This window comes from Didymosphaeria variabile (assembly GCF_027946475.1).
Source record: "Didymosphaeria variabile strain IMI 356815 chromosome Unknown scaffold_1, whole genome shotgun sequence".
NCBI classification, from domain to species: domain Eukaryota; kingdom Fungi; phylum Ascomycota; class Dothideomycetes; order Pleosporales; family Didymosphaeriaceae; genus Didymosphaeria; species Didymosphaeria variabile.
Genome location: NW_026611620.1, coordinates 3482503 through 3509568, shown reverse-complemented (window position 1 = coordinate 3509568; position 27066 = coordinate 3482503). Strand labels below are relative to the sequence as shown.

Genomic DNA, 27066 nt, shown 5'->3' with positions numbered 1-27066 from the left:
ACATTTGAAAGTGAACATGGACCTCCTTAGGTATCATCAAACTTCAACGTGTTCAAATGTTTTAGAACGTGACCTTGGCTTGCCTATTCGACTGACGCAGCAACCCGCGAACCCATGGGATAGGCTAATCGGCGCCTTCAGGAACCCGTAAGACATTGAGAGCAAAAGCGTGCGACCATCAAAGCGAGTGACGCAGGTCAGCCGGGAGATAGCCTACCACAACCCTGGGGTAGTACGCTTGGCAAATCTAAGCAAACCCTCAAACAACACCCCAATGACGCCTCTCCACATCGAAACACCGTCGCATTCCTCAATCATGTAATACATAATACTATCCCGATCGCAGAACATCCATAATGCGTATTCCGACCCTCTTCCGCATCTGGTACTCGACTACGTACACGGTCATCTTCGGCATCCTCCTCGTCCTCCTCGCCGTTACCCCCGCAGAAACCGTATACCAGTCCATCCGATCTGACGAACTCCAGAAGATCTTCGTCATTGGCGGTGTCTACCTGCTCACCGTCTTGATCATTCTACTCATCTACAGCACGCGGCTTTACACGAATAGGAGCGTGCTGCAAGCGATTCCGAAGCCATACATTCCCATCGAGGATGGCGAGGTGGGCAAGTTGGTGCGGAGGATGATCGTCAAAAAGCTGCGGAGGAGTGCAGTGGTCGCGTGGGACAGTATGCCTCGGGATGCGCGGGGAGAGGCGGGCGATGAGGACAGACATGGAACGGCGAGCGTGCATCACAAGAGAAGGCATGCATTTCCAGCTACAGTCATACCTGTAAATCCTGATTTGCCGCCATGGGGTCATGTCTCGCATCCTGGATGGGCGTCCCCTGCGAGTCCGGATCTACCAAACTTGCAATACAACAATGTGGTCAACGAGCTGCCAAACCTGATCGAAGCCAAAGCCGTCTCACTTGCGCCGCCTGATCCGGCTCTGGAGGACCGCGCGCTTCGTATACAGGATACGCCTATGCTACCAGATGCGCAGATCGTTGCTCTGCTACAGCGACCGCGGACAATGGGCTTGCGCGACTATCTAGCTCGTCTATCATCGTTCGGTCTGCTGAATCCGCCCAGTCTCGGACCCAGGTTCCTTTCCCTCTACGAGTACGCACGCTTCTCCACAAAGTGCCTAACAGAGGTTGAATTCAGAGGTATCATGGCTGTCTTCACCGAGATACTCAACGGAATGACAGAGCTAAACCCCGCAGTCATGGACGAAGCACGCGCCGCCTCGTCCGATGCCGAAACACGCAGTCTTGCCCCGACCGTCTCTTCGTACACCTCCCATACTTCCTCGCGCACTGGCCTGCCATATAGAACACCTATGGTCGACAACCGCTCCGAGTTTTCATTCGACGAGAACCCTAGTCCAGGCTCACCGCAGACGGTGCAAACGGCGCCTTCGATGATCAGGACTATGAGCGGTGGAGCCTTTGCTCAGCCAAGGACGCCATCTATCCGATCAGCAGTCTCAGATGAGGGCTCTGTGCGAAGAAGAACGGTACAGAGGAGTCCTTCGACTTTGCTACCAAACTCGTCGACTTCTTCGCTACGATCAGCAGGCTCTGTTGTTGTGCGACTCAACCCCAGCCCCGAGGCAGGCGACCTACCGTATCAATATCAATACGAAGACGGATGAGCGGCTTCTAAACTCCCGTCACGGTTCCCTGCTTGCGTGATCCTTGCATAGTCACAATCGGACTAAACATACTGGAGTGTCCTGTTTCTACCCAAACAGCTCACACTCCACATCACCCCGCATATTGCTCGATGCATTTGTTGGTCATACGTCCTCCAACTTGCGACCTCGATGCATGGAATGCCGGAGACCATGGCAGCATCTGTCCGCACCGTATACCCTGTTGTCTTGCCTACACTCGACGCATGAGCATTCTCCGATGCCGAGAGCAAGACACGGAGGGGTTTCGCTTCCATGCGTGGCGATCTGTCGACACCCAAAACAGGCCTAGAAACTTTTAAAGCTCTGGTTCAGACATTGAGCCAGCAGAACCAGCAAAAGCTACGAGCCGTGGCAGGTTCCTAGCTTGCTGTGCATCACTGTACAGCATAGTACACTAATATCGCCGTGTCACCGCGCGCAGCACTTCTATGATACCCATACCTTACCTTGCTGTCCAGACAGCCATCACTGTACTCGTAGCGCGATGTAAATAGTAATATAGTATCTATACCCGCACCATTCGAACAAGAGTAAGTCGTCCTGTTTGTAGTGCAGCATACGTATGCTCGAAGGTCCGACGCACCCTAGCACCCGTTCATGCCATTTGATTGTACGCGGTACAAAGGCAATAACCTGAGATTGACGCGGGCCCGCGTCTCCGCACCAGACGCGTCACATGACGCGCTTGCTTCCAAGGTTGTGCAATGCAGTCGAACCACTGGTATGTAACCACGAAGGCACACAGCAAATAACGCGCCTCCCCAGTGTGCTCCACCTCACACACACGCACGCACGCACACACGCTTCGCACCACGCCCGCTGCTGTAGACGCCCCGCCGACCTTCAAACTCTAGCACACGCACCACCCTCGCGTTGTCCTCTTCACATCTACCTGCATACTGGCGTGATCCTTCTCGGGTCATAAAGTGTGACGGACGCCCACGCCCTCTAGTACTTCCCATCGAATCGAGGATGATAGATGCCTAGCTAACGCCACGCTCAGGAATCCAACACCGACGACCCTCGGTCACCGAATAGGCCTCCAACAATGGCAGCTTAAAGAAAGCAATGTCACAATCCGCTGTCTAAGAGCGTCACCAATGCCTCGCAAGCGATTCCAGGATTCCCACCCTCGCACAGCACACCACCCGATCAGTCACGTCAGCCTTTTCATATTAAGCGACGGCACGATCATGTTGAATATTGAATATATCGTGGTGGCATTGCTATTAAAGTATTCTCCTCGTCGGCTGAGATCTTCAAGCATGTCAACCTGCCAAAGGATACCACGATAACACGCAAAGCACCACCATCCATTCACCGAGGAGCTCGGGCATCGCACAGGCCGCCCCAAACAAGCCCCTCATGTGCGGACATGTACTGTCCGTCCGCACGCGCAAGCATTCAAAGCAAGCAAACAATCATCTACGCCTCCGATCCTACGATGTCAATCTCGTGTGCAGCACCGCCGCGGCGCCGTATCGTACCCATGTTGAGAGAAGAGAGATAAAATCCACAACCGCCACTACTGACTCTTGACTTGTGGTCGTCGAGATTACCCGGCGTAGTCGCAATGTGTGAAGGGAAACGTTTTAAAAAAACCGTGAAAGTGAGACCACCCGATCAAAAGATGTCCAGAACACCATGCAATGCCGCAGAATAAACAGATGAAGAGAGCAAAGCCCATGGCCTGGCCTAGGACTTGCGGAAATCCGCAAGCACGGGGTAGATGAGCTCGAACGCTTGGTAGATCTCCTCACGAACTTTCGCCTATAGACACGGTATGTTAGCACTGACATTCACGTTTACGCATCTGTGAGGAACAGATACTACTTACTCCTGTGAGCACGATCTTGCCAGAGACGAAGATGAGGAGCACGATCTTGGGCTTCATCATACGGTAGATGAGACCAGGGAAGAGCTCAGGCTCGTAGGAGGAGAAAGTGTGGTGGTGGCTAGCGAGACCCTCAAGACGAATAGGGAACTTGATGTCGCAAGAACCGACAATGTTCTGGATCTTGAAGTCGCTGAACTTGGCGTTGAAGCCGAGCTTCTGGATGATACGCGCGTACTTGCGGGAAGCAAGCTTGCTGTCGTCCTCGCTCTTGGCGCCCGTTACGACCATTTTGCCAGAAGCGAACACCAGAGCCGTAGTCTTAGGTTCACGGATACGCATGATGACGGCAGCGAAACGCTTGGGATTATACTCAGCGTTTCGTGCATGCAGGGCAATGGTCTTAAGGTCCAGGCGGGCAGAGAGGTTCACGGTAGCGACGATGTTCTGGAGCGTGGGCACGATACCTGAGGCGTTCGCGTTGGTATCGGGCGTGTCTGCAGGGGTCGCGACGCCGTTGACCTTTGCGTCACCCATGGCGTTCTTCTCCGAGGACGGAGGGGTCAGCTCAGCAGCGCTGTTGGGGTAGGACAAGCTTCCCGGCGCGGTGAACTGATGGGATGTTAGAAGACATGTAAATAAGAGAAGACATCACGCATGCTTACCGCCTTGGCCTGTTGAGGGTTCGACGGATGGGCGACAAGAGAATCCATGATGAGTTCAATTATTGATTCGTCCGAGTGAGGTACTCGAGATGACTTGGCTTGACTGCACAGGTCAGAACTATGTATAGACGCGACGACAGGCACAGTCGGTCGGGCTGGAACGAATCGCGCGAGCGAGGACGGTCTTTGCCTTGACGCAGGGCTTGGGAGGCGGGGGAGGTCCGTACCGATGGCAGGAGATCTTCAACCCAATGAGTCCCAGTGCCGAGTGTGTGAAGCCGAGTCGTCGGTCGTGTCCGGAAGGACAGCTATCTACTTCGAGAGGAATATGGACACCGAGTGCGATACCAGCTTGCGCTTGGTGTGTCTATAGGGATGCGAGCCGAGGAGCGACTGCTTGCTGCTTGGTGCAAGGCTGACTGACGGATCTGGCCTAGCGCGGGCGCAAAAAGTGCTCCTGTGCCTGTGAGAGAGTGGAAGCGCGCGAAAAACCGATAGATTTATTCGCAGGCAGATTATTAGTGTGCGCGCAATGGAATCGTGGATGATTCGCAGCTTGCAGCAGCGTGGGGGACGGGCGGTGTGGTGGTGAGGCGGCGGAGTGAGCAGGCCGGAAAGGGTTTTTAAACTTGGGGGAAGCGGGTGCTTTTATACCTGCGACGTCTGCCTGCGCACGGGCCACTCCGCGCCGCCTCTGCGCCAGAAACTTCTGCAGCCTGTCGGTGGTGAAGGAATAGGGGCTGCCCATCAATGCGCCCAGTCGCCTGCAGCCCTCCACGGCACCCCGTGTGCACCTGCGACGCGCCGTCTGGCAAGCCGGCGCAGTGCATCGTCTGCGCTGCGCGTCGCTCTGATGCGCGACTGAGTGCGCAGAGACGAGCGCCGTGTCGTGAGGCACCGGCCTTCGCCGTCTGCCATGACGCCCCCAGCGCTCGGGCGACTTGCCCACGTCGCCATTGCCTCACCACCCGCCGAGCCGAGGCCGCTTGCAACCGTCCATGCTATCGTGAACCACCAAACGCTCGCCCACCCTCGCCGTCGCCGCACTCGCCGCCGCCGCACAGTGGACGCGACTCGCAGCCAGGTCGAACGGTCTGACGCTGGAATGCAGCCCGCAGCCCGCACGGCCTCACCGGCCCAACAAGCATCCCCGCGCAGCCCGCAGCGCACGCCGGCCAGACAACAGCAGCGACAGCCGAGGACAAGGGCAGAGAGGCAGAGACACAAGGCCACAACGCTTGCATCCAACGCGCGCCAGCAAAGCCATGTTGGAGTCACGCAGGAAGACGAGCGTGCGACGAGCAATGGTGTGTCGCAGTCAGCATCCCGCGTTGGGCTCTTCTGTGCCGTGGTTTGCTCTTTCCCGTGCGCGCTTGCTCTTCCCCGCCACCGTCTTGCCGCGCTGAGTCACGCAGCGCCCATCGCCGCTTACTCTATCGCGCCTTGACCTCAGCCTCGTTGAAAGACGCACTGCTACGATCCATCGCAAAGCATCACACTCTTGCGTGAGTCGTTTCATCATGAAGGAATGCCCCATGTACATTCAACGGCTCCTTCGCACGACATCTGCTCTATTGCCCTCCAACCATCTCCACGACTCGTGCACTCCTTGCCGGACTTCCAGGTCAACGTCAAATCTCCTAACCCCAGGATGCCCTTGTCAGAATTAGCCAAGGGAGAACGACTTTACAGAGAGCTGTTCGAGCGGCCTAATTCACTATTGAAAACACGTGGCGCTTTGAGAGATACACGTCGTCTGGCTTGTATGTGTGGGAGCTGGTGGTCAAGGTGACACGGATCAGATCGAGGAGCGGACGTACGGGCGCCTAGCTGCGTGGCAAGCGACAAGCGAACTTGAAAACGAGAAAGAGGACAGGTCGAGAGACGAACGAATGGGACAATGTATGTCCCGGGCGCCCTGCATTCATTATGATAGGTTCATCGAACTGAGCACATGGTGCAAGCAAGGCATGGACAAAATCTGGTATTATGTGAAGGTCTAACGCTCAAAAAAATACTCCATCATCTCGGCGTGTCCTTCTACCAGCTGAACGCTTCATCTACCAGCCTCATGTTAACTTTACCCTGCCTTCCGATTTCCGAGACTATAGTCCGTGCCTCGTCCGCCATCCCGCCCGGCCCAGAGACCAGCACGGTAACACCACCTTCGCCAGCAAATGCAGCCTCCTCCTGCAGTACCGTTCGGATGTTCATCCTGCTTCCTACAAACACCTCCTTGTCCACGCTCCTCAGGAGCTCGTCGTCAACAGCATCCACGATCCCAGCAGATCGCACGCCCCAGTATAGTTTGGAAGATCCAGGATGCGAACGCAAGTACGGCAGCACAGCAGTGATGCCAATACCTCCGACTATGCAGACTAGATGCGGGAAATGCGATGTGTCAACGTGTGTGCCGTAGGACGATTCGACCAACACTGGAAGGGAGGCGCGAGAGAGGAGGTGATGTGTGAGTCCACCCTGCCGGCGGAGGAAGAAGGTCAATCCCAGTTTTGCCGGCCCATGAGTCGAGCTATTGCTAGAAGTGGCTGCGGTAGAAATCTTAATCTCATCCTTTTCATACGAGCCCGACTCCTCATCCCTGAGCGACTTCGACTTCGGAACGAACTGAGGAGTCGCAGTAGACGCCACCGAGAAAGGATGATTCTCCCAGACACGCCACGTTAGGGTTGGGAAGTAGAGGTATGCGTGTCCCGTAGCAGCTACACCGGGGACGTCGACGCGGACGTAGTCATCGTCGACTTTGGTGACAATGGCAAAGCGCAAACCGTTTCTCGCCATGCGAAGCATCCGTAAGACGCGATCGAAGCCCCACACAGCCATTGCAGCCCAGATCCAGGTCTCGTACCCCCACTGGTGCGCGAAGCGGAAGAGAATGTGGTAGTAGCAGCCAACAATCGTCAAGACGGAAAGGGCAACGTGCCAGGCGAGGAAAAGTTCGTACGATTTGTGGCGGATGTAAAGGACCGATGAAGGGAGGAGAAGGGACATGGAAAGTGTCCCCACAACACCCCAAATCCAATATGGCAGCTTGCTCTCTTCTGCATGGGTATGTGCCTCGACCCTAAGACGCAGGTAAATAACAGAGTGCAGGATAGCTTGAATTGTCGCTATGCCTGCGACCCAGCGGTGCAGTAGCAGGAACGTGGAGTGGCTCCAATCAGTGACCCAGAACAGAATGTTGTTGCGGCTTGAATATAGAATCAGCAGCGGGATGTTCGCGAAGCTTAGAACGCCCACTCGGTTTGCGACCAGTATGATGATCTCATTGCGTACGCTGCCTGGGTGCCATGCGTTGGGCTGCGCCGAGCGGTAGCCGGTTGAGGACAAGATGATGTTGATGACGAGGAAGTAGGCGATGAAAAGAGCTTGACCTCGCGTTGGCATAAGGCCCAAACCACCAACTAGCGGCTGTTTTTGCTTTGTACCCCACAGCGGAGGATCAATGACCCAGGCGTTGAACTGGGTGACCAGGGTGTTCGGAAAGGGGACGAAGCGTAGGAGTGAGAAGGCAACAGGCAGCGCGAAAGAAGTGACAACAATGATGATACTGTATGGAGGTGAGCTCGGATCTTTACCGCAAAGCTGATCATCCGAAACAAGGTACTTTCTCGAATAGTACCGCTTGTAAAGGGTCCGTCCGACAAAGCGTACGCAAATAACAGAACCAGGATCGAAATGATTCCGTACAAGGATTAGCTTACCTGTACTTCTCGTGCTTTCCTTCAGCTTCTTCGAACGAATCCTGCGCATTCCAGTTCGCCAACCAGTCGTCTTCGCTCACAAGCATTGTCTTGTTCAACGGATCCCCACCGATGACCGTCTGAATCGGAGGACTGGCAATCTTGTCGAGTGTCTCCTGGTAGGTCCGTTTCGGGACGGGTTGCACCGCACTCGTACCAGGTATATTGTCATTCCAGTACTTCTCGAGCTCCCATTTCTGCAGTCCCTCGCACTTTTGGGAGATGCAGTAAGCCATAGTCTGTAAGAACGCATCGTCCGTCGCATAGCAGTCGGCAGACGTCTCCATCATCACGTCATCCATGGACATATCCATGCCGTCCATTTCCATCATAGTCGAGCAGTTCAAGGTGCATGACGAGATTGCGGCGCGGCAAGAGTAGGCGCAGTTCGGCTTGTACATGTCGATGCCATAGCCTATGAGGCCATGACCGGCTCGAGTGTTGGTCAAAGCCATGTCCATGCATGTTGCCGCAGGCAGAAGGAGGAACGCGGTCGAAAGCGCGTTGTAGAGTGTCATGTTGTCGAGCGTACCTCCAGGATAGGCGAAGTTGTCGCGAAGTCTCGACAAAGACATCCGCTAGACACAGCACGCCGCACAATATGTAATTGAGTCTTGAGTGGCTTCTGTATGGTGCACATGGTGGCTGCAGATTAGCCGCTGTATCAGGGTGCAACTGCGCGACAGTTCGAGGTCGTTTGCAGAAACGTGCTCATTCTCGCTCATAGTCAATAAGGAGTGGCGCTTGCTGCACCACTTTTGAGCCCTTTAGCCGCCAAAGATGGGAATGCATATATCCTACTCGTCGATAGAAGCACGAATTTTCAATTCTTCGGGCCTTCTAGACGTCGAGCAGTACAGACGAACCCGCACGCCTCTGCTCCACGTTGAAGCGTCGCCCTCAGCAGCAAGGATCCAGACTGCCTCTTGAAGCGGACTAGGCCTTCCTGCTCTTTTGCATGGCGTAGCTTTGCATCCCGGTGCGATTGATCTTTCCGTGCAAGGCACCGACGAAAAGGTGCGAGATTTACAAATTCGACGGACCGAACAGGAAAGCAAAAGGATCTTATACAAGGTGGAAGTAGGGACGTGGAGCCGGAATCAGTCGCACCGGCACTTCGGATGCGCTTGCGTGCCAACTACGAGTAGTGTAAACCTGTCACTCTGTCCACCTGCGACCGTACATCTTCCTCAGGTTCCCTGTTCCAAATGCAAAAAGCTCACAACAATGCCTTGTGATTCCTCGGTAGAATTCGCGCTGACTTCAAAGCTGGACGGTGTCCAGCTTGCTTGTACGGTGTCTGGTCCGACATGCGAGCACGGCTTCTTACCTAGGTGGCAGACGGCTTGCGAAGCACGTCAACTTCGAATCCAGGGCTACCGATACTCACAGTTCATACGCGGCATGTTACCCCATGGCAGCCATTGGCTCCTTCGCGTATTTCAGCCTCTAAATCCTTGGGAAAAGAGCTAAACCGTGTTGAGCAATCAGACGAGCGGCTCAACACCGTGCGCCACGCAAAGTCCTGAGGCTTAGTCCGCCATGTGCTTAGCTATGGTAGGCATTGCTTATGTCAAATTTAGCAGACGCTCTACCCCGTTCTCATCTGCACGCCCTTTGATTGGTCTGCTCGTCAATTGTTGTAGCACTGCACGTGACGAAGCAAGTTGGGCGCGGTGAGGACGCGCAAGAGGAGCTGCGCGGGAGTACGGGGAAAACACAGTTGGAGCGTTCTTGAAGCATACTTAAGGGATCCAAAGGTGCTGTCAGGACACACATCATCATTCACTTCACTCCACTTCCATTGCACACCATTGCTTGAGTATCATACCTCATCATTCCAACAAATTATTTATCAACTCACCATCGGACCAATGGCAACGCCTACCATGGCCCAGACTGTCTCCACAACCACGGCCACTTCGGCCCCGTCTTGCACAACAGCCATACCAGGCCAATACGGTTATGTTCCACCTGACGCATGTAATGCACAGTGGGCATACTCCCCGTCCTTCACAGCCGCAATCGCTTTCTCGACGCTCTTTGGTATACTTACCGTCGCCCATCTTGCCCTTGCCATCTGTTTCCGCAAAGGGTTCTGCTGGGTATTGCTCATGGGAACGGCATGGGAGACCATATCCTTCGTCATTCGAGCTCTCGGGGCCCACGACCAGCAATCTCAGGCGTACTCGTTCGCTGCCACTCTCCTCTTTCTTCTTGCACCCTTATGGGTGAACGCATACGTATACATGACGGCTGGAAGGTTGATCTGGGCATACCATCCTGACAAGAAAGTATGGGGTTTCAAAGCCATCAGCCTGGGCAAATACTTTGTGTGGCTCGATGTTTTCTCATTCCTCGTGCAAGCCGTTGGCGGTGTTATGCTGTCGCCCGGCGGAAGCGAGACTACCATGAAGACAGGGAAGAACGTTTATATGACGGGCGTTGGCGTTCAGCAGCTTTTTATCCTTCTCTTCTTCGCGCTTATCGTTCGCTTCCAGATCGAGGTCCAACGCTTCGAAGCCAGTGGCGCAGGCTGGCTCGGCAAGAGGTGGCAGTGGGTTACGTATGCGCTGTATGCGGCCCTGGCCCTCATCACCATGCGTATCGTCTTCCGTCTGATTGAGTTCTCCGCTGGAACTGGGGTGGACAATCCGCTGCCGTACCACGAGAAGTACGCTTTGGCTCTAGATGCGTTCCCCATGACGCTAGCTATTCTTATCTTAGCCGTCATCCACCCAGGTCTTGCACTCAAAGGTCCCGAGAGCGAATTTCCCAGCAGGAAGGAGAGGAAGGCCGAGAAGAAGATCATCAAGGCCGCGAAGAAAGCCGAGAAGCACGAACGTAAGATGGCGAAGAAGGGTGGATATTCCAGTGTCTCGGACATAGAGATGAACAGTGTCTAACCAACACGTATTCGGTACCAATTGCTAGGGAAGAGCAGGTTTTAATTTCAGTGTTGGATTTGAGGCGTTTTATAAAATTGGACGTTAGATTGTTCCATTTTGTGGACTTGATAGCTTGATGACAACGTCCTTCTCACGCGGTTGCTTGACTTTATTATCTAACTCATCAGTTCCACCACGATCTTCTTTGCAGACACGCCTGTTCGGACGAGGTCCAGACCTTCCTGTAGCCTTCCTAAGCCACCCTTAAGTACAAAAGCATCTGGCTTGGCTTTCAGTTTTCCATTCTGCAAACCCGCACCAAGGAAATCCTTGTACACCTGCCTCCAGATTGGTTCTCCGCCATCAGGGCCTTGAAGTGGCGGCCGTCCGGCAACTACGGTGACCCCTTCTGGCAGGTCCGGGAGTTTCGTGTTGGTCAACGTGAGCGACAGTTTTCCACCTCCAACAGCATGGAGAAAGTCAACGCAGGCTGCCAGGCTGGCCTCGGAAGAAATAGCATCATACGCTCCGATGATTTCCTTTCCAAGCGCTGCTTCCTCAAGATTCTTAACGACCGCACTGTCGTTGTAATCAAAAGCTTCGGCCGCGCCAAGGTCTTTTGCATAGTTGGTATTCTTAGGTGAAACCGTTGTGAGCACCGTCAGTCCAGCAGCAGCGCAAAGCTGAATGGCGCAAGATCCAACGCTGCTAGCTCCACCCCAAATGAGCACAAGCTTCTTCTTATTTTCAGTAGGGATAGGCTCCGCCGCTCTGGGAGGATCAATGCCCAAGTATTCTGTTGAAAACAGAGCGCCACTCGCCGTAGCCAAGCCCAGAGGTAATACTACAGCATCCGTGAAGGCAACTTTCTCGGGAATAAGCGATACCATGCTTGCAGCAGTGGCAGTATATAGCTGGAAACCCCCATTGGCCTGGCTCTGAGTCACGATGTTGAGCGCGAATGCTACAACGCGATCACCCTTTTGAAAAGAGGTGACGGCAGAGCCAACTTCGACCACCTCGCCAGCAATATCCTCACCCAAAATCTATGTTCCATCAGATGTCAGCGTATGGCACGCAGTGATTTGTTTTAGTTCATACATATGGCCATTCGCAAACTAGAACACCAGTATCCTGTATCTTGTAGTCGACAGGGTTGATGGCGACAGCGTGATTGCGGATGAGGACTTCATGCACCTCGGGCTGGGCAAGATGTGCCTGTTGAATCGACAAGGGCGTACCCTTAGAATTGAGGAAGGCTGCTTTGTTCTCCATGTTCGACAAATTGAACTATATAAGAGATTGCTGGACAATGCGACTACCTTGGGTACTTTATACAAAATCGAGCGGATCATGCGGGGATTGACATGCTTCTCGAAGGCGGTGATCCAAGGCGGTGGACAGCCTGTGTGTGGCTAACGATGCCATCAGCCATCACTACTGTCTTGTTATTGTCATGGAGACGCTGAGTACCATTTCAGATAGAAGCATGCGATGCCGAGGCGGAAGGTGGATGGATATAAGAAGCCTTATATCCGCCATCCAAAGCGGAAAACATGGCTGACGAGAGCCACTGCGGCTGCCCGCACACTGCTGACCCCATCCCATCTGATGTTCGCTTCTTCTCTTCTTGTACACCAAATTTCTCGTACCTCGGAACACTGGCTTACGCGCGCATCGGGAGAAATCACAGGCCGAAATGGATGCTACTCAGCAGCCGACGAAGAAAGCTCCGTACAAGCGGAGGATGACGGAGAAGCGGCGGAATCAGAACCGAGCTGCCCAGAAGACATACCGTATGTAGCTGCTTTTCGTCGGTGGAAATGATGTTGCTAATGCATGGCATAGGCGAGAAGCGCAAAGAGCGATTAGAGCAGTTGGAACGCCAAGTCACAGCTCTGCAAACCAAGGACGGGGATTCTAGGCCAGAGAAAAGTGCCCCTCGCAACGCGCCTGAATTACCATCTGGTTGCGTTATCGAAGACCTGGGCGACATTGATCTCGACTTACCCGAGGAGATTCCGTCAATTCCTGCACCCGACTCGTCTTTCTCAGATCTCAAGCATCTGCTCAAAGGTGACGATGCGCCGGATCTAGATGAACTTGTACAGTTCGCACTTGAGGAGGAGCCTGATCTTACCAAGATACTGATAGCGGGTCTTCGATTGCTCAAGATAGAGAAAGATACGACCATGACACTAGAGAAGAAAAGACGGCCGGTGGCGTGGGCGACAGGCAACTGGTCGACGTTGACAAGCAACAACCCACCATCGGTGATCTATCCGCTTCCAGATCCCTCAATGGACGGTATCTTCCTGAGCCGTCAGTCTCAGATCGAGGTTGTGTTCTACAATTGCATGAAAATTGGCCTGCCAATCGAAGAGCTCATGAAACCCACTTGTCAATCGCCATGGTACTCACCGCTCTCGACGATACCCTCTTCTACCCTTACTTTACAGCGCATACCTCCGGATCTATTCCCGACGCCAGCTCAGATCCGCTACCCTCATCATCCCTTCATAGATACCATACCGTTCCCATGGTTTCGAGAACGTGCGATCACGCTGGCGTCGATGGACCCGCCTGCTTACAGTCGTGTAGAGCTCAAAACAGATATCTTGCGCGGGGGACTGGTAGTGTGGCGAACGAGGAGAAAAGAGGAGGGATTACCTTGGGATCGAAGGAATTGGGAAGTGCAGCCCTGGTTCTGGGACAAATGGTCGTGGTTGATAGAAGAGCAGGGACGGGTGGAGAAGCAGTCGAAATGGTGGAGATCAATGAGAGAACAGTGACCGCAGCGAGTTTCCTGCATTTCCGGAAACGATTATCAAGCCCGGTGTGTAGGTCAGACATCGACGGAAACTCTACGAACCGCGTCGCCGTGGAACGCACGTTCCAAAGCTCGAATTATTTACGCAAGGCTGCGGAGAGCTTTAGTAAAGCTTGGTCTTGCGCGTCTCGAGCACGCTGACACGATCCGTCATCACCTTGGCTGTCTTCTCGAGCGCCTGCTCGCGCTGCTTCTTCTGCGTTCTGTGTGGGTGATTAAGCAGGTGGGTGAGTCTGTCAACCTCGCGGCGCAAACTGATTTTCTTGAGCAAGCAAGCGGCAATTTGGCACGACCCGTAGAAAGCGCTTCAACATCGTCTTGCACTCTCAGCCCAAAGCACTACGGTGCAAGGAAACAGTCCACGCCGAACTAACACACAGTCCAAGTGCGAGGTAGAGTCCGACTTCTTATTCGACTCCAGTGAAGCATACACGAAGGTTGATGCAAGCATACAAATATAACACCTATTATTCAGTTCAGCTTCGATCCTCAAAATTCTATAGGATCATCATTGCGGCCGCGACCCAGATATTGGACTTTGTAAGAATCCGCAAGATCTTGAGATATCAACAACCTTGTTTGACTCTCATTACCCCGGTTTCTCTACACTGAGGTACACCATGTAGACCTGAAACTCTATCAAGAACCATTGATTCTTAGCTGTACAGCCTCGGTGCCGTTACGCATGCGCTGTGCACTTGTCGCGTCGCGAGTAAACTTTGCAGCCAACCCTAGGTGAATCCATGGTGTTGTGTTACCATTCTCGTCGAGACGATGGAATAGGCTCGTTCCTGCCTCTGGGCAAATGACGCTGACCTTGACGCCTTTCCGACTCATCGCTCGCAGACCTTCCTCGCCTGGAAACTCTACTACTACGGTGAATAACCGACGCGTAGCGTCGTTCTTGGACGCCGTATGTCCATCAGGAGCAGAATTAAACTCTTCAATTTGAGAGTTGAGGAATCTGAGACACAGTAACTTCGAAGAGATTGATTCCGCCCTGTTTGTAGGAAGCTTTATACCACAGGTCGATGTCTTTTATGAAGAAAGTACGCCGGGCAAAGATAGTTTGAATCAACATTGTTGCTTGGAGAGGATAGTAGAAGAGGAATCTATTTTGCGAATAGTACAAGCCAAGAGCCTCTTCGTACACTTGTTTGCAGACCAGGATGGGGGCGAGTGAAGATTGTGGCCATTGGCTAGGCTGAGATTGCTGACTCTCCCTATAAAATGACGTGGGTGCATTCTTGGTAGGATGGATGGGTCCGTCATTATTGAATGTACAGTAGTATATTCGATTCTTCCTGTATGGCAGGAACAAGTCAGTATCAATCATGGAACAGGCAGGGGAGCTTCCTGTGATTGTTTGCCCGGGTGTCACTTACAATTTAATTGGAAAAATTACAGAAATGAATCCGTGCTGGTGGTTTGCGGACTCGCTTCACTGGCGATGTCGATAGTGCTACGAGTGTTTCGTCGGGTGTCCCAGTTGTCCTTTCCTGAACTCGCGCCGATCAACGTGGTCGCTTCGCGACTGGCGCTTTGGATAGTGCAGTTCTACCCGGTTGGTAGTCTTCAGCACTTGCAGATGCTTTTCCGCATATGTGTTTGTCGCCTCGCGACAGCTTCAAGATATTCCATTAGCACACCTCGTCGGGACTGTTTGGACTTAATTTACCAGCTTTGCTCCGACACATCATGCTAGGTGCAATCATCGCCTCCAACACCCCTCCGGGAATCGGGCCGGTACAGCGACTGTAGTAAGATTCGGGATTGTCCTTTTATGTCCGGCTTGTTAAACGATGCCTTGGGTACCAAGGTCTGCTGCAGGTGGTTGAGTCCACGCATGCGAAGTATAAGCTTTTTCATCGTAAATGGTATATCTTGAGGCCGCATCAAGACTGCACTAAAATCTTGGTCTACCTGGCACATTGCTTGAACCATCTGCGCCTCGTTGACCCCGATCTCAAGTTATCGAAGCTGTTTGAAAAGCCTTAGGCCCTTTGCAAGGGTTCGTAGAGACGGGACCGCATTGTCAAGATCTTTGAGATCGACAACAATTCGTCGCATGTTTCTAGACTCTTTCCGGTTCGAGAGAAGTGGGTGCACTCTCGACTGGTTATCGAAGTGAAACAGGTTGTCTGGAAAATAGATCTCGTCGATCATCTCCTTGAGATTGTCCGGCAAACATTGGTAGGCCTCGAGGCACTTTCGGCACACCATGAAGTGATTCTGATTGCCAACATAGATGGGCCCGTATTTCACAAATAGAAGCCGCGCGAGATCCCTCAGACTTTGAGGAAGGTCTTCGAACCGAGTTCCCGCATTCAAGCTAATATCGAGCGCTCGTACGCTTTGTTCGGGCCATCCGTGTCCTTCTCGAAAGGCGAGAGTCTTGTGTAAGCGCATGGTGCGAAGGTTAGCGACCGGTACGTCAGGCACGACGGAGGTATCCGGTCGATTTACGGCTGGATCTGACTTGAGGTTGTTCATGATGAGGGGCAGGTCGAAGTTGAGCCACTGCTTCTGCGGGTGTTTGTTGACAGAGTCGTCAGGAGCTTCATACGAGAAGAGCGTGCGTCCACGGTAAGATGAGCGGTGTTGACGCGCGAGGACCGCGTCTTCCCAATACTGCCAGCCTTGACCAGGACTCAGGGACTCAGGCTCAGTCCGGCAAGTGCCATACGCGTGCCATGTTGCCAAGGAAAGTCAGACAAACAACCTCTTGCTCAATCTTCCCAACCCGGGCTCGACTCCGCTTTCACTTTGCTGTCTGCCTCATAACCTTCTCCGACGTCTTTCATCTGAGTTCCGTAAGGGCCAAAAGCAAGCCTCTATTGCCAAATTCATTAAAAGCTGCGTGCTGACTCGTATCTTTGTTCATACACACTGGAACAGGCTGTGAAGTCATTGTAGCAAGGCAACACAGCACAAAAACGGCCGGTATCATACTGGTTTCCCAAAGAAGATGTTGAGGATAGCTGCTAAAGTTATGCTTGCGAATAACCCTGAATGCGACTTGCTGGAGTCCTAGCTGTATTCGCACTGTGCAAGAGTTTTTGCTTGTTATCTTGCTTTCTGAGACGACTCATCTAAGGGCTCTCTCATGCACAGCATACGCAAAGGTAGGCATATCAAGACAAGCTCAAATGAGAGAATAGTAAGAACATGCGGATTGCGCTAGAAATGTCGGGTTGTGCAACATATGCCCTGAATGCCACCCCGTTCGCTGCACGCGGTACATGAAGCAAAATTCACAACGCCGCCCATGCCGCCAGCATATCAAAGATCATGACCCTGTTTCCCTCACGAACCATTGCCCAACCCATGGAACTATAGTTGAACCACTCAACCTACTACAGCTTTCATACTCAGCCGCTCCAGGAACCCACTCAGGTCCTCCTTCTTTATTTCAATCACACACGCCTCAAAACTGTCCATGCGAACTCTCGCGCCAGTCTCCCTGACGACCTCCTGGAAAGCGTTTCCAAATCGATTACGCCCGCTCTTGCCTATCTCTTCTTCGTCCTCGCTCTCCTCATCTTCTTCCGACTCCTCTTCCGACTCGTCCTCGACCTCGTCTTCTTCTAGTCCCGCGGCTTCAAGGCGCGCTTTTCTGGCTTGCCGCTTACGCTCCTGTTCGGTCGCCTTTGCGGCCTTCTTCTGTTCACGTTCCCTGTTCTTCTTCTCACGCTTGGCAATGCGTTCCTTCGCAGACTCGGTGGCGCCACCGCCACCAAGTCCGACCACAACATACCGACCCTGTCTCTCGTCTAGACCGGCCATTACGAGTTCGCTGCCTCTGTTACGCCCCTTGGTCCCGTTGAGCTCGACAATCGCTTCCGCGATCCATAGCGCCAGTTTTGTCAGGGCTCCTGGGTGCGTAAAGAGCTGTACATCTGGACCTTCTTTGACGACGGCCATGCGGAACGCTTTTAAGTGGCGAATCTGCCGCTTCTCGATCAGCGCTGTGCCTGTGCGCAGAATGGCTTTATGCAGATGCTGCGCGGTTGAAATGTGTGCAGTGAGGGTATTTATGTCAGCGAGAGCGTCGTACGCGGTGTAAAATCGGGCTGTTATGCGGTCTTGTGCTTCAGTTGCTGAATCGAGAGCTTGCTCAGAGTGGTCCTGAGTACCGACGAAATTGGAAGAGTCAAGTGAGGAAGTAGAGAGCGACTTTGCATCGCCTACTTCGAGGATGGCACCAAGAATTACGCCTGCATCGATAGCAGAGAGACAGGCCTTCCAGCCCCAGCAACGAACAAAGCCCCAGCCGTCTTTGGAGTCACCACCGCGAGGTGCGGGTGGAACTAAGCCATCGAGACCATACATGGGTGCGAATTTCAGAAGGCGTTCGCGGAGGCCGCGCTTCAAGTCCATGTCCATGTGAGTGTAGTATTGTTTGCACTGTGCGAGACTAACGCCCATCTTCGCAAGCAGTTTGTCCAGCCGGCGCCTTCCAGAATCATTCCAAATGTGTAGTCTGGCGGAGAGGTATGGCGAATGTTGCATGCTCTCGTATAAGCTCCAATGCCGTAGGAGAAGGAAGCGAGGTTCGGGTGATAGTCGTATCGACTTGTCTGTTGCGGAGCGGGCACTTGTGGGAATGACGCCTGTTGAGTCACCCATCGTGGCTTCACGGGCTAGGTCTTTAATATCGACGGGGTTTAGGCGACGTACTTCATCACGCAGCACAGAGCGTATACGTTCACCTCGATCACCGTTCCAGCCCGCTGAGCCACCAGCCGCCGAGAGGGGGTTCAGGCCTACGCCGCTGCCTGTTCGGCCGTACAGCTCGAGACTGCTAACTCCAACGATAGCATTCCAGAGGAGATCGTTGTCTTCTCTGCCGAGCTCTGATGCTAGCGAGTAGACGAGGGATGATACTGGCTCAGAATATGAGGCACCTTGGTCGTAGTACTTTTGAAGTGTTTTGTCATGCTTTTCACGCATGACCACAAGTTGTCTCCGAAGGCCTTTGATCGACTGCTCCTTTGGTGCAGCGACAGCAGGCGATGTTGATCTGCTTCGTGAATCGGAGCGTGAGAAGTCTGATGAGCCGCCTAATATCATGAGGCCGCGTCGTGATGGTCTTCGTTCCGGTGTTGAAGGTATTGATCCACCCTATGCATCCATCAGCCCAGCATCATGTAGAAATTTGTACTATACTTACAGAATTACTTCTCCGTCTTTGACTAGGACGTTCATCGTCCGACATGTTCACATCTGAATCTTCATCCCCACTCCATGACTTCCTCTTCCTAGGAGCCTGCCCTGATGGAGGTTCGTCGAGTCTTGCATCGTCCTCAATCTCGTCTTCTGATTCTGCCCCCTCACCCACCTCGGGCATTTCTTCAAGCGCACAGTAAGCTTCGCGTTCGCTCTCGAGCTCTTCTTCGATGTCACCATCGTCAAAAACTATTATGCCTCCTTTGGAAGAATTGTAATGTTGCTGTAGTCTTCCCTTCTCCACACCCGCTCTTTTCCTTAGCCAATCCTCTGTAACCGAGTCTCGACCCATGGGCGTACCGAACACATTAGACAGATTCCACGGACGTCTTGCATCCATAAGCCATACCTCGACGTCGCCTGTACCCCCACTCCCGTTCTCGTCGACTTCCATGCCGAATATCTCTTCCAGATCGACCATGCCACCAACACCCAGGCACACGACAACACCCCCGCTACCTCCGTGTGTAGTCCGCATGGGCCGTATTAGATCTTCAGCTGCGCGGCTCAAGTCGCCATAACCAGCTATTGGCTGAATTTTGTGAGGTATATAATCGCGTCGCAACAACGCGGTGAGGATGCGGCACGCACATAGCGCGTCGGGTTCGAGGGCGACGAGTAATAATACGGGAGGAGCGGCGGCATGGTTTCGTTTGACGAGGTTTTGGTACAACTGTGCGATCAGTCCTCGGGGGAGGTACATGGCGGCGTTGGGTGGGCGCGAGGATGTTGCGGTGCACGCGCTGCGGGACGCGTTCGGGGGGCTGTAGGAAGGATTACTGACTAGCTGAGGCTCATTGCTCGGTAAATGCCAAATTAATATATAGCTAGAGGCACGGCTAGAATGGAACGCTGTAGGGGAGCAATTGATATCGTGTGTTGCGGGAGCTTGCACGAGGGCGATGCGCGCTACGGGAGCTGTGAGTGAGAACGCGTCGAAAGAGCGCTAATGCCAGGCATCGCTTAGCGTGAAAGTGGCGTTTCGTGGGATCCCGCGGCCCGCGCATGGCTCAGTCAGCGACATCATCAACAATCATTGCGAGCTCATCGTAGAGTGTAAAATTGGATTGCTAGCTATGTGATTGATATTCATAATTCGTCACTTTTGTCATCCGCTGAAAATGCTCGCTCAGTAACAAAGACGCGTCGGAAACGAAGAAGTTCAACTCCCCAGCCATCACCTTACACCATCTGCAAATCTTTTTCTGCTTGCAACTTTGCACGCACCTCTCTCCTCGGATGGAAGAAATGCGACAATCCTAGGAAGGGCGCATTGACCGGGCTCTGCCCTGTGTATATGAACGCATCGTACAGAAAACCGCCAAACATGCATCCGAGCCATGGTGCAACTATGGGGATCTGCCACCGTTAACAATGTGATGATAAGAAAAGGAAAGATTGTGTCCATACCCAGAAATAGTATCCACCGGCCGACCAGACCTCATGACCGTAACCGAGACCATACGACATTAGGCGAGGTGCAAAGTCTCGGACAAGGTTTATCGCGTATCCAGTTTCCCAGCCAAAGCATGCGCCGATGCCGAAAATGAGGAAGAAAAGCATTAGTGGGAACCATTGATCGCTCTGCACATCGCGTTAGTATATACCAGGCCATGCCAGTTGATCCTCCTTACCTTTGCCATTCCCATGTTGGCGCGGTCCTTCAGTGCAAAAATCACGAACATAAGAACCGTGCTCGCAATGAACTCAGAAAAGAATTGGCTAGCTTTCGTGACGAACGGCTGCGGGTACGTAGCAAAGATTCCGGCCGTGGCCTTCGATGCTGGCGGCACTGTCCGTATTCCATGACCGCCCTCATAGTAGTCGATGGCGCTGATGTAGTTGGCATATACGATGCATGAGCCGACCATGGCACCGAGTAGCTGGGCAATAAAGTATGCGGGAAATCGTCGCCACGGCAGCTGTCGATATAGGCAGTTCGAAAAGGTGATGGCGGGATTCAAGTAGGCGCCGCTGTCGCCAGCGACATAGATACCGAGCATGACGCCTATTCCCCAGCTGAAATCAAAAAGTCAGCAAATATAGTTAAAAGGATTCAGTTCGCTTACCCCCAATTCACGCTCTGATATGCACCGAATCCATTTCCACCGGGTGCTCCTGTTGTTTGTCCTGTGGACAAGAGAACCTGGGCAACGGAGCCATTGCCGAACATGATCATGATCACGACGCCCCAAAATTCTGCGAACGGCTCTCTCAGCGTAGTCCGTACTCGAGACCAGAAGAGATCCTGTCGTTCGTGTTGCGCGTGCTCATCATGAAGTGGTGCGGCAGGGTGCAATCCAAGACTGGCGCGATGATGGCGCATCGAAGGCGAGTTCTCTATCGAAATGAAGTATGACGCGTGCTCTGACAATTGGACTGCTCAGTGGATATTTGCAAAAGGGTGGTGGAGCGTGCAATAGAGGTCACCCTATCTGCTTCCGGTTGGGAGGGTTGGTCAAGCGGATGAGAGTCCTGTTGTTCGTCGGCGCCCCAGCAGTCATGGCGTTCGGGGTCCATCTTAAGTACAATTGCTACGATAGCAAAGCGGGTCTACAACTATTGGTCCTCGAAAAAAGTCGACAGTGAAGAAAGATGGGTCACAGAATTGCATGGTTCCACAGCCCCATTCTAACAACATCGTGTGTCCATATACGTCACTTGCACAACTCGTTACTCGCGACTAGACGCACCATGCTAGCGGAGCAAGCAGCGCTCGCGGATTAGAACCAGACATGGTATATCGCGATGCAAGAGCATGAAGTGAGCCTGTGAAGAATCGGTGCAGCTTCCCCTCCTCAGCCGTCATGTTCGCAACACGAGAATGACGTTGGCCGAGTTGGCCCTGAGGTCGCGGCGTCTTCCACGCGTTCGGAATAAGATCGACCACCCCTGCAAAAGTCTGTGCCTCAGCCCGTCCATCACAAAGGGGTATCGCCGATGCGTGAAGAAGATTGTGGCAACTGTGGATACATGGGATTTCGAGAATTCTGCAAAATCGCATGTTTGTGCTTCCGCGGAGGGTGACTTGGGTGGATCCAGTGGGGCGCGAACGGTCCCCCTTGCAGGACTTCGGCGCGATACCGGATGCGGTATCGCCCCATGTGTCTGGGGATCGCCACACTGGTGCATCGCCAGTTGTTCCCGATCCGGCGGAGATCGCAAGAACTTTGATGTGACTTCATCTCTAGAAATTCCGCCATCTGACCGTTATACCAATGTTTCTCTCACAACAATCCTGAATTGCTACTGCGACATTGCGTGGCGAGATTTTGACTTTGCGACAGCCTGCGACAGTCTTGCCGTCGCATCACGTTTGATGTTGTAGAAAAGGGTGCCTGGATGCAAACACGCGAATGATCGCCGAGGCTTGCGTTGTACGCAATCCCATCTTCACAATGTTAGTCATGGGAGAGATGTTCGAAATATCATCATATACGCGAACCGTAATTTGGTGACATCTAGCCTATAATGCGTCGAAGCCTTAACAACACCCAAGTAAAGGTACGAAGACCCAACAATGACCGCCTCAAGAGCTTGGATCTTACCTGACCACCGATGCGCCGTGATGATGCTACATGCAGATCCACCAACGCCAAATGCCCATCATTGTGCCAAATTTGGCAATACCAGCTCGAGTACGCTTAGCGCTCGTTAGATGACAACACCACATAGTTAATCGTTAAGGGAAAGCATCAGGGAAGAGGTATTAGGGACGACGCGCCCGGTCAAATGTACCTAGGCGCAGCGCCACCCAATGCCATCTCCCTGAAGCCATCTGGCACTGTCCAACCGTGTACATTGCAAGCACGAATGTATGCTTCCACAGCTTCACCAACACCGTAGTCTTCACGGCTATGGTTCTCAAGACGTGCTGGCTTGGGATCGAGCGAGCTCATGGCCATGCGGACTTGTAGCAGGACTGACTCGATCGTAGACACCGCGCTCCATCCATTGTTAGTGAGAAGCTGAGTGAAGTTAGCATTCTATTGTAGTACGGAAGTAATTGAGAAGTAACATACCTCCATGCAGAGAGCACCACCTGCAGTGACATGGCCACCTCCACCCTGTTGGAAGCCCAGAAAGCGCGGTTTGACGACCCGGACGAATGGCGGCGACATCGGATAATCCTTGCCAAAACGCATTTCCAACACTACGCTCGTGATTCCCCTCTTCTTCATATCTTGCGCCAGGGGGAGAGTCGAATCAAAAGAGTGCAACTCCACGATCCACTGGTACATGTTCTCCAACTTCTCTTCATCGATATGCCAGCCCAGTTCATGCAGCGGCGTCTGGTGCTGAATAGCGATGACCGCCTTGAAGTCCTGCATCAGACGACGAGTAGCGGACGGCGTGGCCCATGCCGGCTGAGCAAGCATCTGTAGCAGGCTATAATCAAGCTTACCCGGTAGATAATCAGTCGGAGGCTGTGATAGTGGTGGAGTAGAGGATTTGGAGCCAATTAGCTTGGAGAGGAAGCCTGTAGTGGCTTTACCCTTTCCCTTAGAAGGAGTCGGCGTAATGATACCCGTGTGGAGGGTTCCAGGTTGGATCATGGGAGTATCCTCGTCAAAGATAGAACGATCCTCTTCCAGCGTGGCGACACTTGCTCCATCATCTTCTGCATCGAGCTCGATCGGATCGGCAAAGGTAGTACCATTCGCAGTCTTGCGACGTTTGGCAGACGGGTCAGCTGTGCGGGAGCCTTGCCCACGGTGACTCGGGATAGCGGATCGGGGAATGACCAAGGAGCCGGAAACACCTCGAGGGGTGTACGAGCTGTCTTGTGGGACTGGATTTATTGGCATGATCTCTTTGCTGGTGTTATTCGGTGCAGATGGCTGAGTATAATCTGGATTTCGTGTCTGAACGAAGAGATACCGAGTCTGGATCCAGTCCAATTGGGCAACGACAAGATGAGGGCTCTTGCTCACGAACTCTTGGGGAGCATTAACGATCTCATTGAGGGCCAAGGCCTGGGAGACGTGGATGTTGCTCATGGCCCAACCACCGCCTGTTGCCCCTCCATACATACTGGAGTATCCCAAACTCGTGTTGAGATCCAGAGAATGATAGACGCCGTGTCCGTACGCCCGGCCATGAGCGGTGTCTTTGAAGTGTAGACCTAGATGGGAAAGTTAGCCCTTTTGATTCAGCATGTCCTGGATAACAGCAGAAAGATCAGCTACTTCGCATAAACCTTAAGTCCCGCTTTGTGTAGCGTGAGGCCTCAGCAACTAACAGGAACGGCAGCTTCTCTCTAGTGTCTACGCTAATATGGCAAGGCTCTATAGAGGGGCAGCTGTGGCTATGATAGACTCCCGGCTAGCTTGAATTGCCCGAACCCTTCCACTCGCTGTGTGTAGTTTGTACGTACCTTCACGAATGATGCTATGCCAGTTGTGGAGGGGGCTACCATGCCAGGCGAACAGGGTATCATGCTTGAGGCTTAGTCGATTCGAGGTGTCCCGAACAGCTTGTACGAAACGGCGCTCTTTGTCCGGTGCACCCATCGCAAACCTGAATTGCGTCCAGCCGGACATACCGCAGAGGCGCTCTTGGGTCTTAAATCCTGGCGTATCCGGATCCTGCACTTGCATGATACAAGCCCTGTTCGATGCGATAATCCAACGCAGCACGCCAAGAGCAGCAGGAGACAGTCGATCCACCCACGAAGTCAATGTTGACTGTTTCTTGCGCTGAAGATATTTCCTCATGTCATTAATGCTGGGAAGTAGATCAAGCAAGGCAAATATAGCCTCGCGCTTATGAGCAACCGACAGGGAGTCGAAGTTCTGGTCGTACATGTAGAAAGTCGCCTGCTTGAACACATCCTCCACCCGAGATGCTGGTGCAGGCGTCGGGATCTTCTTCGAAGGCAAGGCAGCTGCCTGAAACGTGAGCTGCGAAATTGTGGGCACAATAGGTTCAGCGACTTTGATGGTCGGGTAGAAGTATGTTTCAGTGATGCGGCAGTGCAGCGCCTTCGCCTTGTTGTCATTTGTGCGAATGATAAGCCAGTCACCTGCCTTGAAGGGACACTTTCCTTCCGGAATGTCAAACATGATCTCTCTGGTTGCAGCGTTGAATTTTAGAGTTCCTGATGTGCAAGGTCAGCGAATGCATGCAAATTTTCGGCGCGCAGGCAAAAGATGCATAATGTCCATGTTGGCTAGAACAGAGACTGGACCTATACAAACAACTGCACGTGGTTCTGTAACTCACCTGGCTTGACCTCTGCACCACCTGTAGTAGGCGCCTGCGATGCTGGTTGCTTCTGGAACTGTGGATAACCGTTATAAGTATATTGCTGATCATTTGTATAGTCGCTTTCATATGCTGATGATGGCGGCACCATGAGGCTCAGTCCAGTGGGAAAGTCGTTCAATTTGCCGGACAGTGCGCTCGTGTGACAGAAGCTAATCAGTAAATCAACGACCTTAGGTTGTGAAAGGATCTCGTGTTCAATGCTAGGCCCAAACCCAAGTGACATATACTGGTACAGGCAGAGAGGCTGTTCACATACGTATGGTTTGATAGCCTGTAGATCATCTGGCATCTTGCGAAAGCAGATGAGGCAGAATTCGGTGCAACGAACGAAGTGGCGTAGGACGAACTGCATGCCCACTAGCGGGAGTGAGTGCTCTCCACCAGTCCAGGAATCAGCGATGTGATCGGCTGTGACGACTGAAGGGTAAGCCGTACCGACCGCTTCGGCATTCATGTACTTGTCTGCCAAACCCAGATCTGAAGGCTTGTGAGAGCCGAGGGAGTCGTGATAGAATTCCTCAGCGCCGTTCCATGACATGCCGTTGTATCGAAACTTTAGTAGCTGGGGAAAGCGATTCTCGAGAAGATCGTGGAGCGGACGCGAGATGAACGAGTTCCGGAAACCCTTGTGCACGGGCGCACCTTGTGACTGAGATCCGCCATCTTGGCCTTTCTCCATCTCTTTCTCACGCTTCACCTCCTCCTCTTTACTGAGTTTGGTAAGGGCCTGGACAGCCTCCTGCAAGGTCGGCTTATATGTGGTGCTGATGCCAATCTTAATGCCAAAATGGCGTCGAGCAGTAGCCACATCGTAACCCTCCAGGTCGGACATGTTTTTGTAGCCGTTGGGATAGGAAAGAATGACGACGAGGTACTCTTGCGGCTGCACCTGCCAAGCTTGCATAGCCTCTTCGGAGATGCCCAATTTTGCTATGCGGCAGGAAATCGAAACATAACACCCACGACCCTCCAATAGTGCGCCCAAATGGCCTACTTTGAAACCAGCGGCCTTCGCGCTCCGCAGATCAGAACGTATGCGAGAGCGAAATTTGGATGATGGCTGTGCAAACCCTTGTGTAGATAAGTCATCGGGCTGCATCGAGAAAGGCTTCTGAATCTCATAATCATCGGGAAAGAAGTCGTCCACGTCGTCGTCTTCAGAATCCTCCTCTGCCATGCCGACATCTTGCGAATTCAACATTTGCTGATCACCATCGTTGTCTGTCGATTCCAGCTTCCGCGATGTAAGCTCTAGTAGCTGCTCAATTGATTTACCGAAGGCGGACTCTGCGATGCCGGAGAGAGCGTTTGCAACTGATTTGGGAGCGTCGTCTGGCGCGATCAACATGTACATTTGATTTGAAGGATACTCAGAAACGTCAGGAATGAGCGCCGAGAATTTGTATTGTTTGCCATCGGCGAAGCAAAGGAAGGTGAACTCTCCGTCATCGCCTCCAGTCTTGACTTGGGAGATGCCTAGTTGGTCAGTGAGTTGGGCTTTAAGCGAGTGAGTTTGACGCCGTGTACGCAGCTTGTACGTAGAGGTGTTTGTAAACTGAGCGTCTTGGTCCAGTGTTTGCAGGCATGGTGGCCTCTGTGTCACGGATCTTGGGCTGGCATGAGGGAGAAACATACCGGCAATCGACACACCGACCTCGGCCTTCTTCAAGTCGGCGATATACTGCCGACGCGGCATGTTGAGCGCGCGATCAGGGAGGTCGAGTTGGTGTTGGCGTCAAGCTCGTAGGCGCCCGAGCAGGTGGGTGAGGACGAGCGTTGGAGTGAGTGCAGCAGACAGCGCCAGAAGTCGAACAGGGCGGGCCAGGTCCCGGTGAAGCTATCTATGGTTCAATGCGTCCGTCGAGAATGGAAAGAGCAGGCACGCT

The 27066-nt window shown here is 53.0% G+C and overlaps 10 protein-coding genes across 10 annotated transcripts; 3 read left to right on the top strand and 7 right to left on the bottom strand.

Moving 5' to 3' along the window:
• Positions 1–356: 356 nt before the first annotated feature.
• N0V89_001120 (uncharacterized protein) lies at positions 357–1661 on the top strand (the record flags this gene model as incomplete). The annotated part of the gene is made up of 1 exon (XM_056209935.1): positions 357–1661. One exon carries the CDS (start codon positions 357–359, stop codon positions 1659–1661), a length of 1305 nt encoding a protein of 434 aa, XP_056076757.1.
• A 1737-nt stretch (positions 1662–3398) lies between these two features.
• Positions 3399–4250, bottom strand: tbp1 (TATA-binding protein (TBP); the record flags this gene model as incomplete). The annotated part of the gene is made up of 3 exons (XM_056209934.1): positions 3399–3473; positions 3541–4149; positions 4203–4250. 3 exons carry the CDS (start codon positions 4248–4250, stop codon positions 3399–3401), a joined length of 732 nt encoding a protein of 243 aa, XP_056076756.1.
• Positions 4251–6242: 1992 nt separating this feature from the next.
• Positions 6243–8481, bottom strand: N0V89_001118 (uncharacterized protein; the record flags this gene model as incomplete). Its single annotated transcript, XM_056209933.1, has 2 exons — positions 6243–7770; positions 7925–8481. The coding sequence occupies 2 exons, from the start codon at positions 8479–8481 to the stop codon at positions 6243–6245; spliced, it is 2085 nt and encodes a 694-aa protein (XP_056076755.1).
• A 1371-nt stretch (positions 8482–9852) lies between these two features.
• On the top strand, positions 9853–10869 carry N0V89_001117 (uncharacterized protein; the record flags this gene model as incomplete). The annotated part of the gene is made up of 1 exon (XM_056209932.1): positions 9853–10869. The coding sequence occupies one exon, from the start codon at positions 9853–9855 to the stop codon at positions 10867–10869; it is 1017 nt and encodes a 338-aa protein (XP_056076754.1).
• Positions 10870–11027: 158 nt separating this feature from the next.
• N0V89_001116 (uncharacterized protein) lies at positions 11028–12126 on the bottom strand (the record flags this gene model as incomplete). Its single annotated transcript, XM_056209931.1, has 2 exons — positions 11028–11897; positions 11953–12126. 2 exons carry the CDS (start codon positions 12124–12126, stop codon positions 11028–11030), a joined length of 1044 nt encoding a protein of 347 aa, XP_056076753.1.
• A 424-nt stretch (positions 12127–12550) lies between these two features.
• On the top strand, positions 12551–13643 carry N0V89_001115 (uncharacterized protein; the record flags this gene model as incomplete). Its single annotated transcript, XM_056209930.1, has 2 exons — positions 12551–12647; positions 12700–13643. The coding sequence occupies 2 exons, from the start codon at positions 12551–12553 to the stop codon at positions 13641–13643; spliced, it is 1041 nt and encodes a 346-aa protein (XP_056076752.1).
• Positions 13644–15652: 2009 nt separating this feature from the next.
• Positions 15653–19613, bottom strand: CDC45 (DNA replication initiation factor cdc45; the record flags this gene model as incomplete). The annotated part of the gene is made up of 3 exons (XM_056209929.1): positions 15653–16345; positions 17039–18805; positions 18855–19613. The coding sequence occupies 3 exons, from the start codon at positions 19611–19613 to the stop codon at positions 15653–15655; spliced, it is 3219 nt and encodes a 1072-aa protein (XP_056076751.1).
• A 479-nt stretch (positions 19614–20092) lies between these two features.
• FPS1 (glycerol channel) lies at positions 20093–20913 on the bottom strand (the record flags this gene model as incomplete). Its single annotated transcript, XM_056209928.1, has 3 exons — positions 20093–20269; positions 20321–20494; positions 20545–20913. The coding sequence occupies 3 exons, from the start codon at positions 20911–20913 to the stop codon at positions 20093–20095; spliced, it is 720 nt and encodes a 239-aa protein (XP_056076750.1).
• Positions 20914–22638: 1725 nt separating this feature from the next.
• Positions 22639–24975, bottom strand: N0V89_001112 (uncharacterized protein; the record flags this gene model as incomplete). Its single annotated transcript, XM_056209927.1, has 3 exons — positions 22639–22878; positions 22933–24035; positions 24288–24975. The coding sequence occupies 3 exons, from the start codon at positions 24973–24975 to the stop codon at positions 22639–22641; spliced, it is 2031 nt and encodes a 676-aa protein (XP_056076749.1).
• A 125-nt stretch (positions 24976–25100) lies between these two features.
• On the bottom strand, positions 25101–26876 carry N0V89_001111 (uncharacterized protein; the record flags this gene model as incomplete). The annotated part of the gene is made up of 1 exon (XM_056209926.1): positions 25101–26876. One exon carries the CDS (start codon positions 26874–26876, stop codon positions 25101–25103), a length of 1776 nt encoding a protein of 591 aa, XP_056076748.1.
• Between the last annotated feature and the right edge of the window lie 190 nt (positions 26877–27066).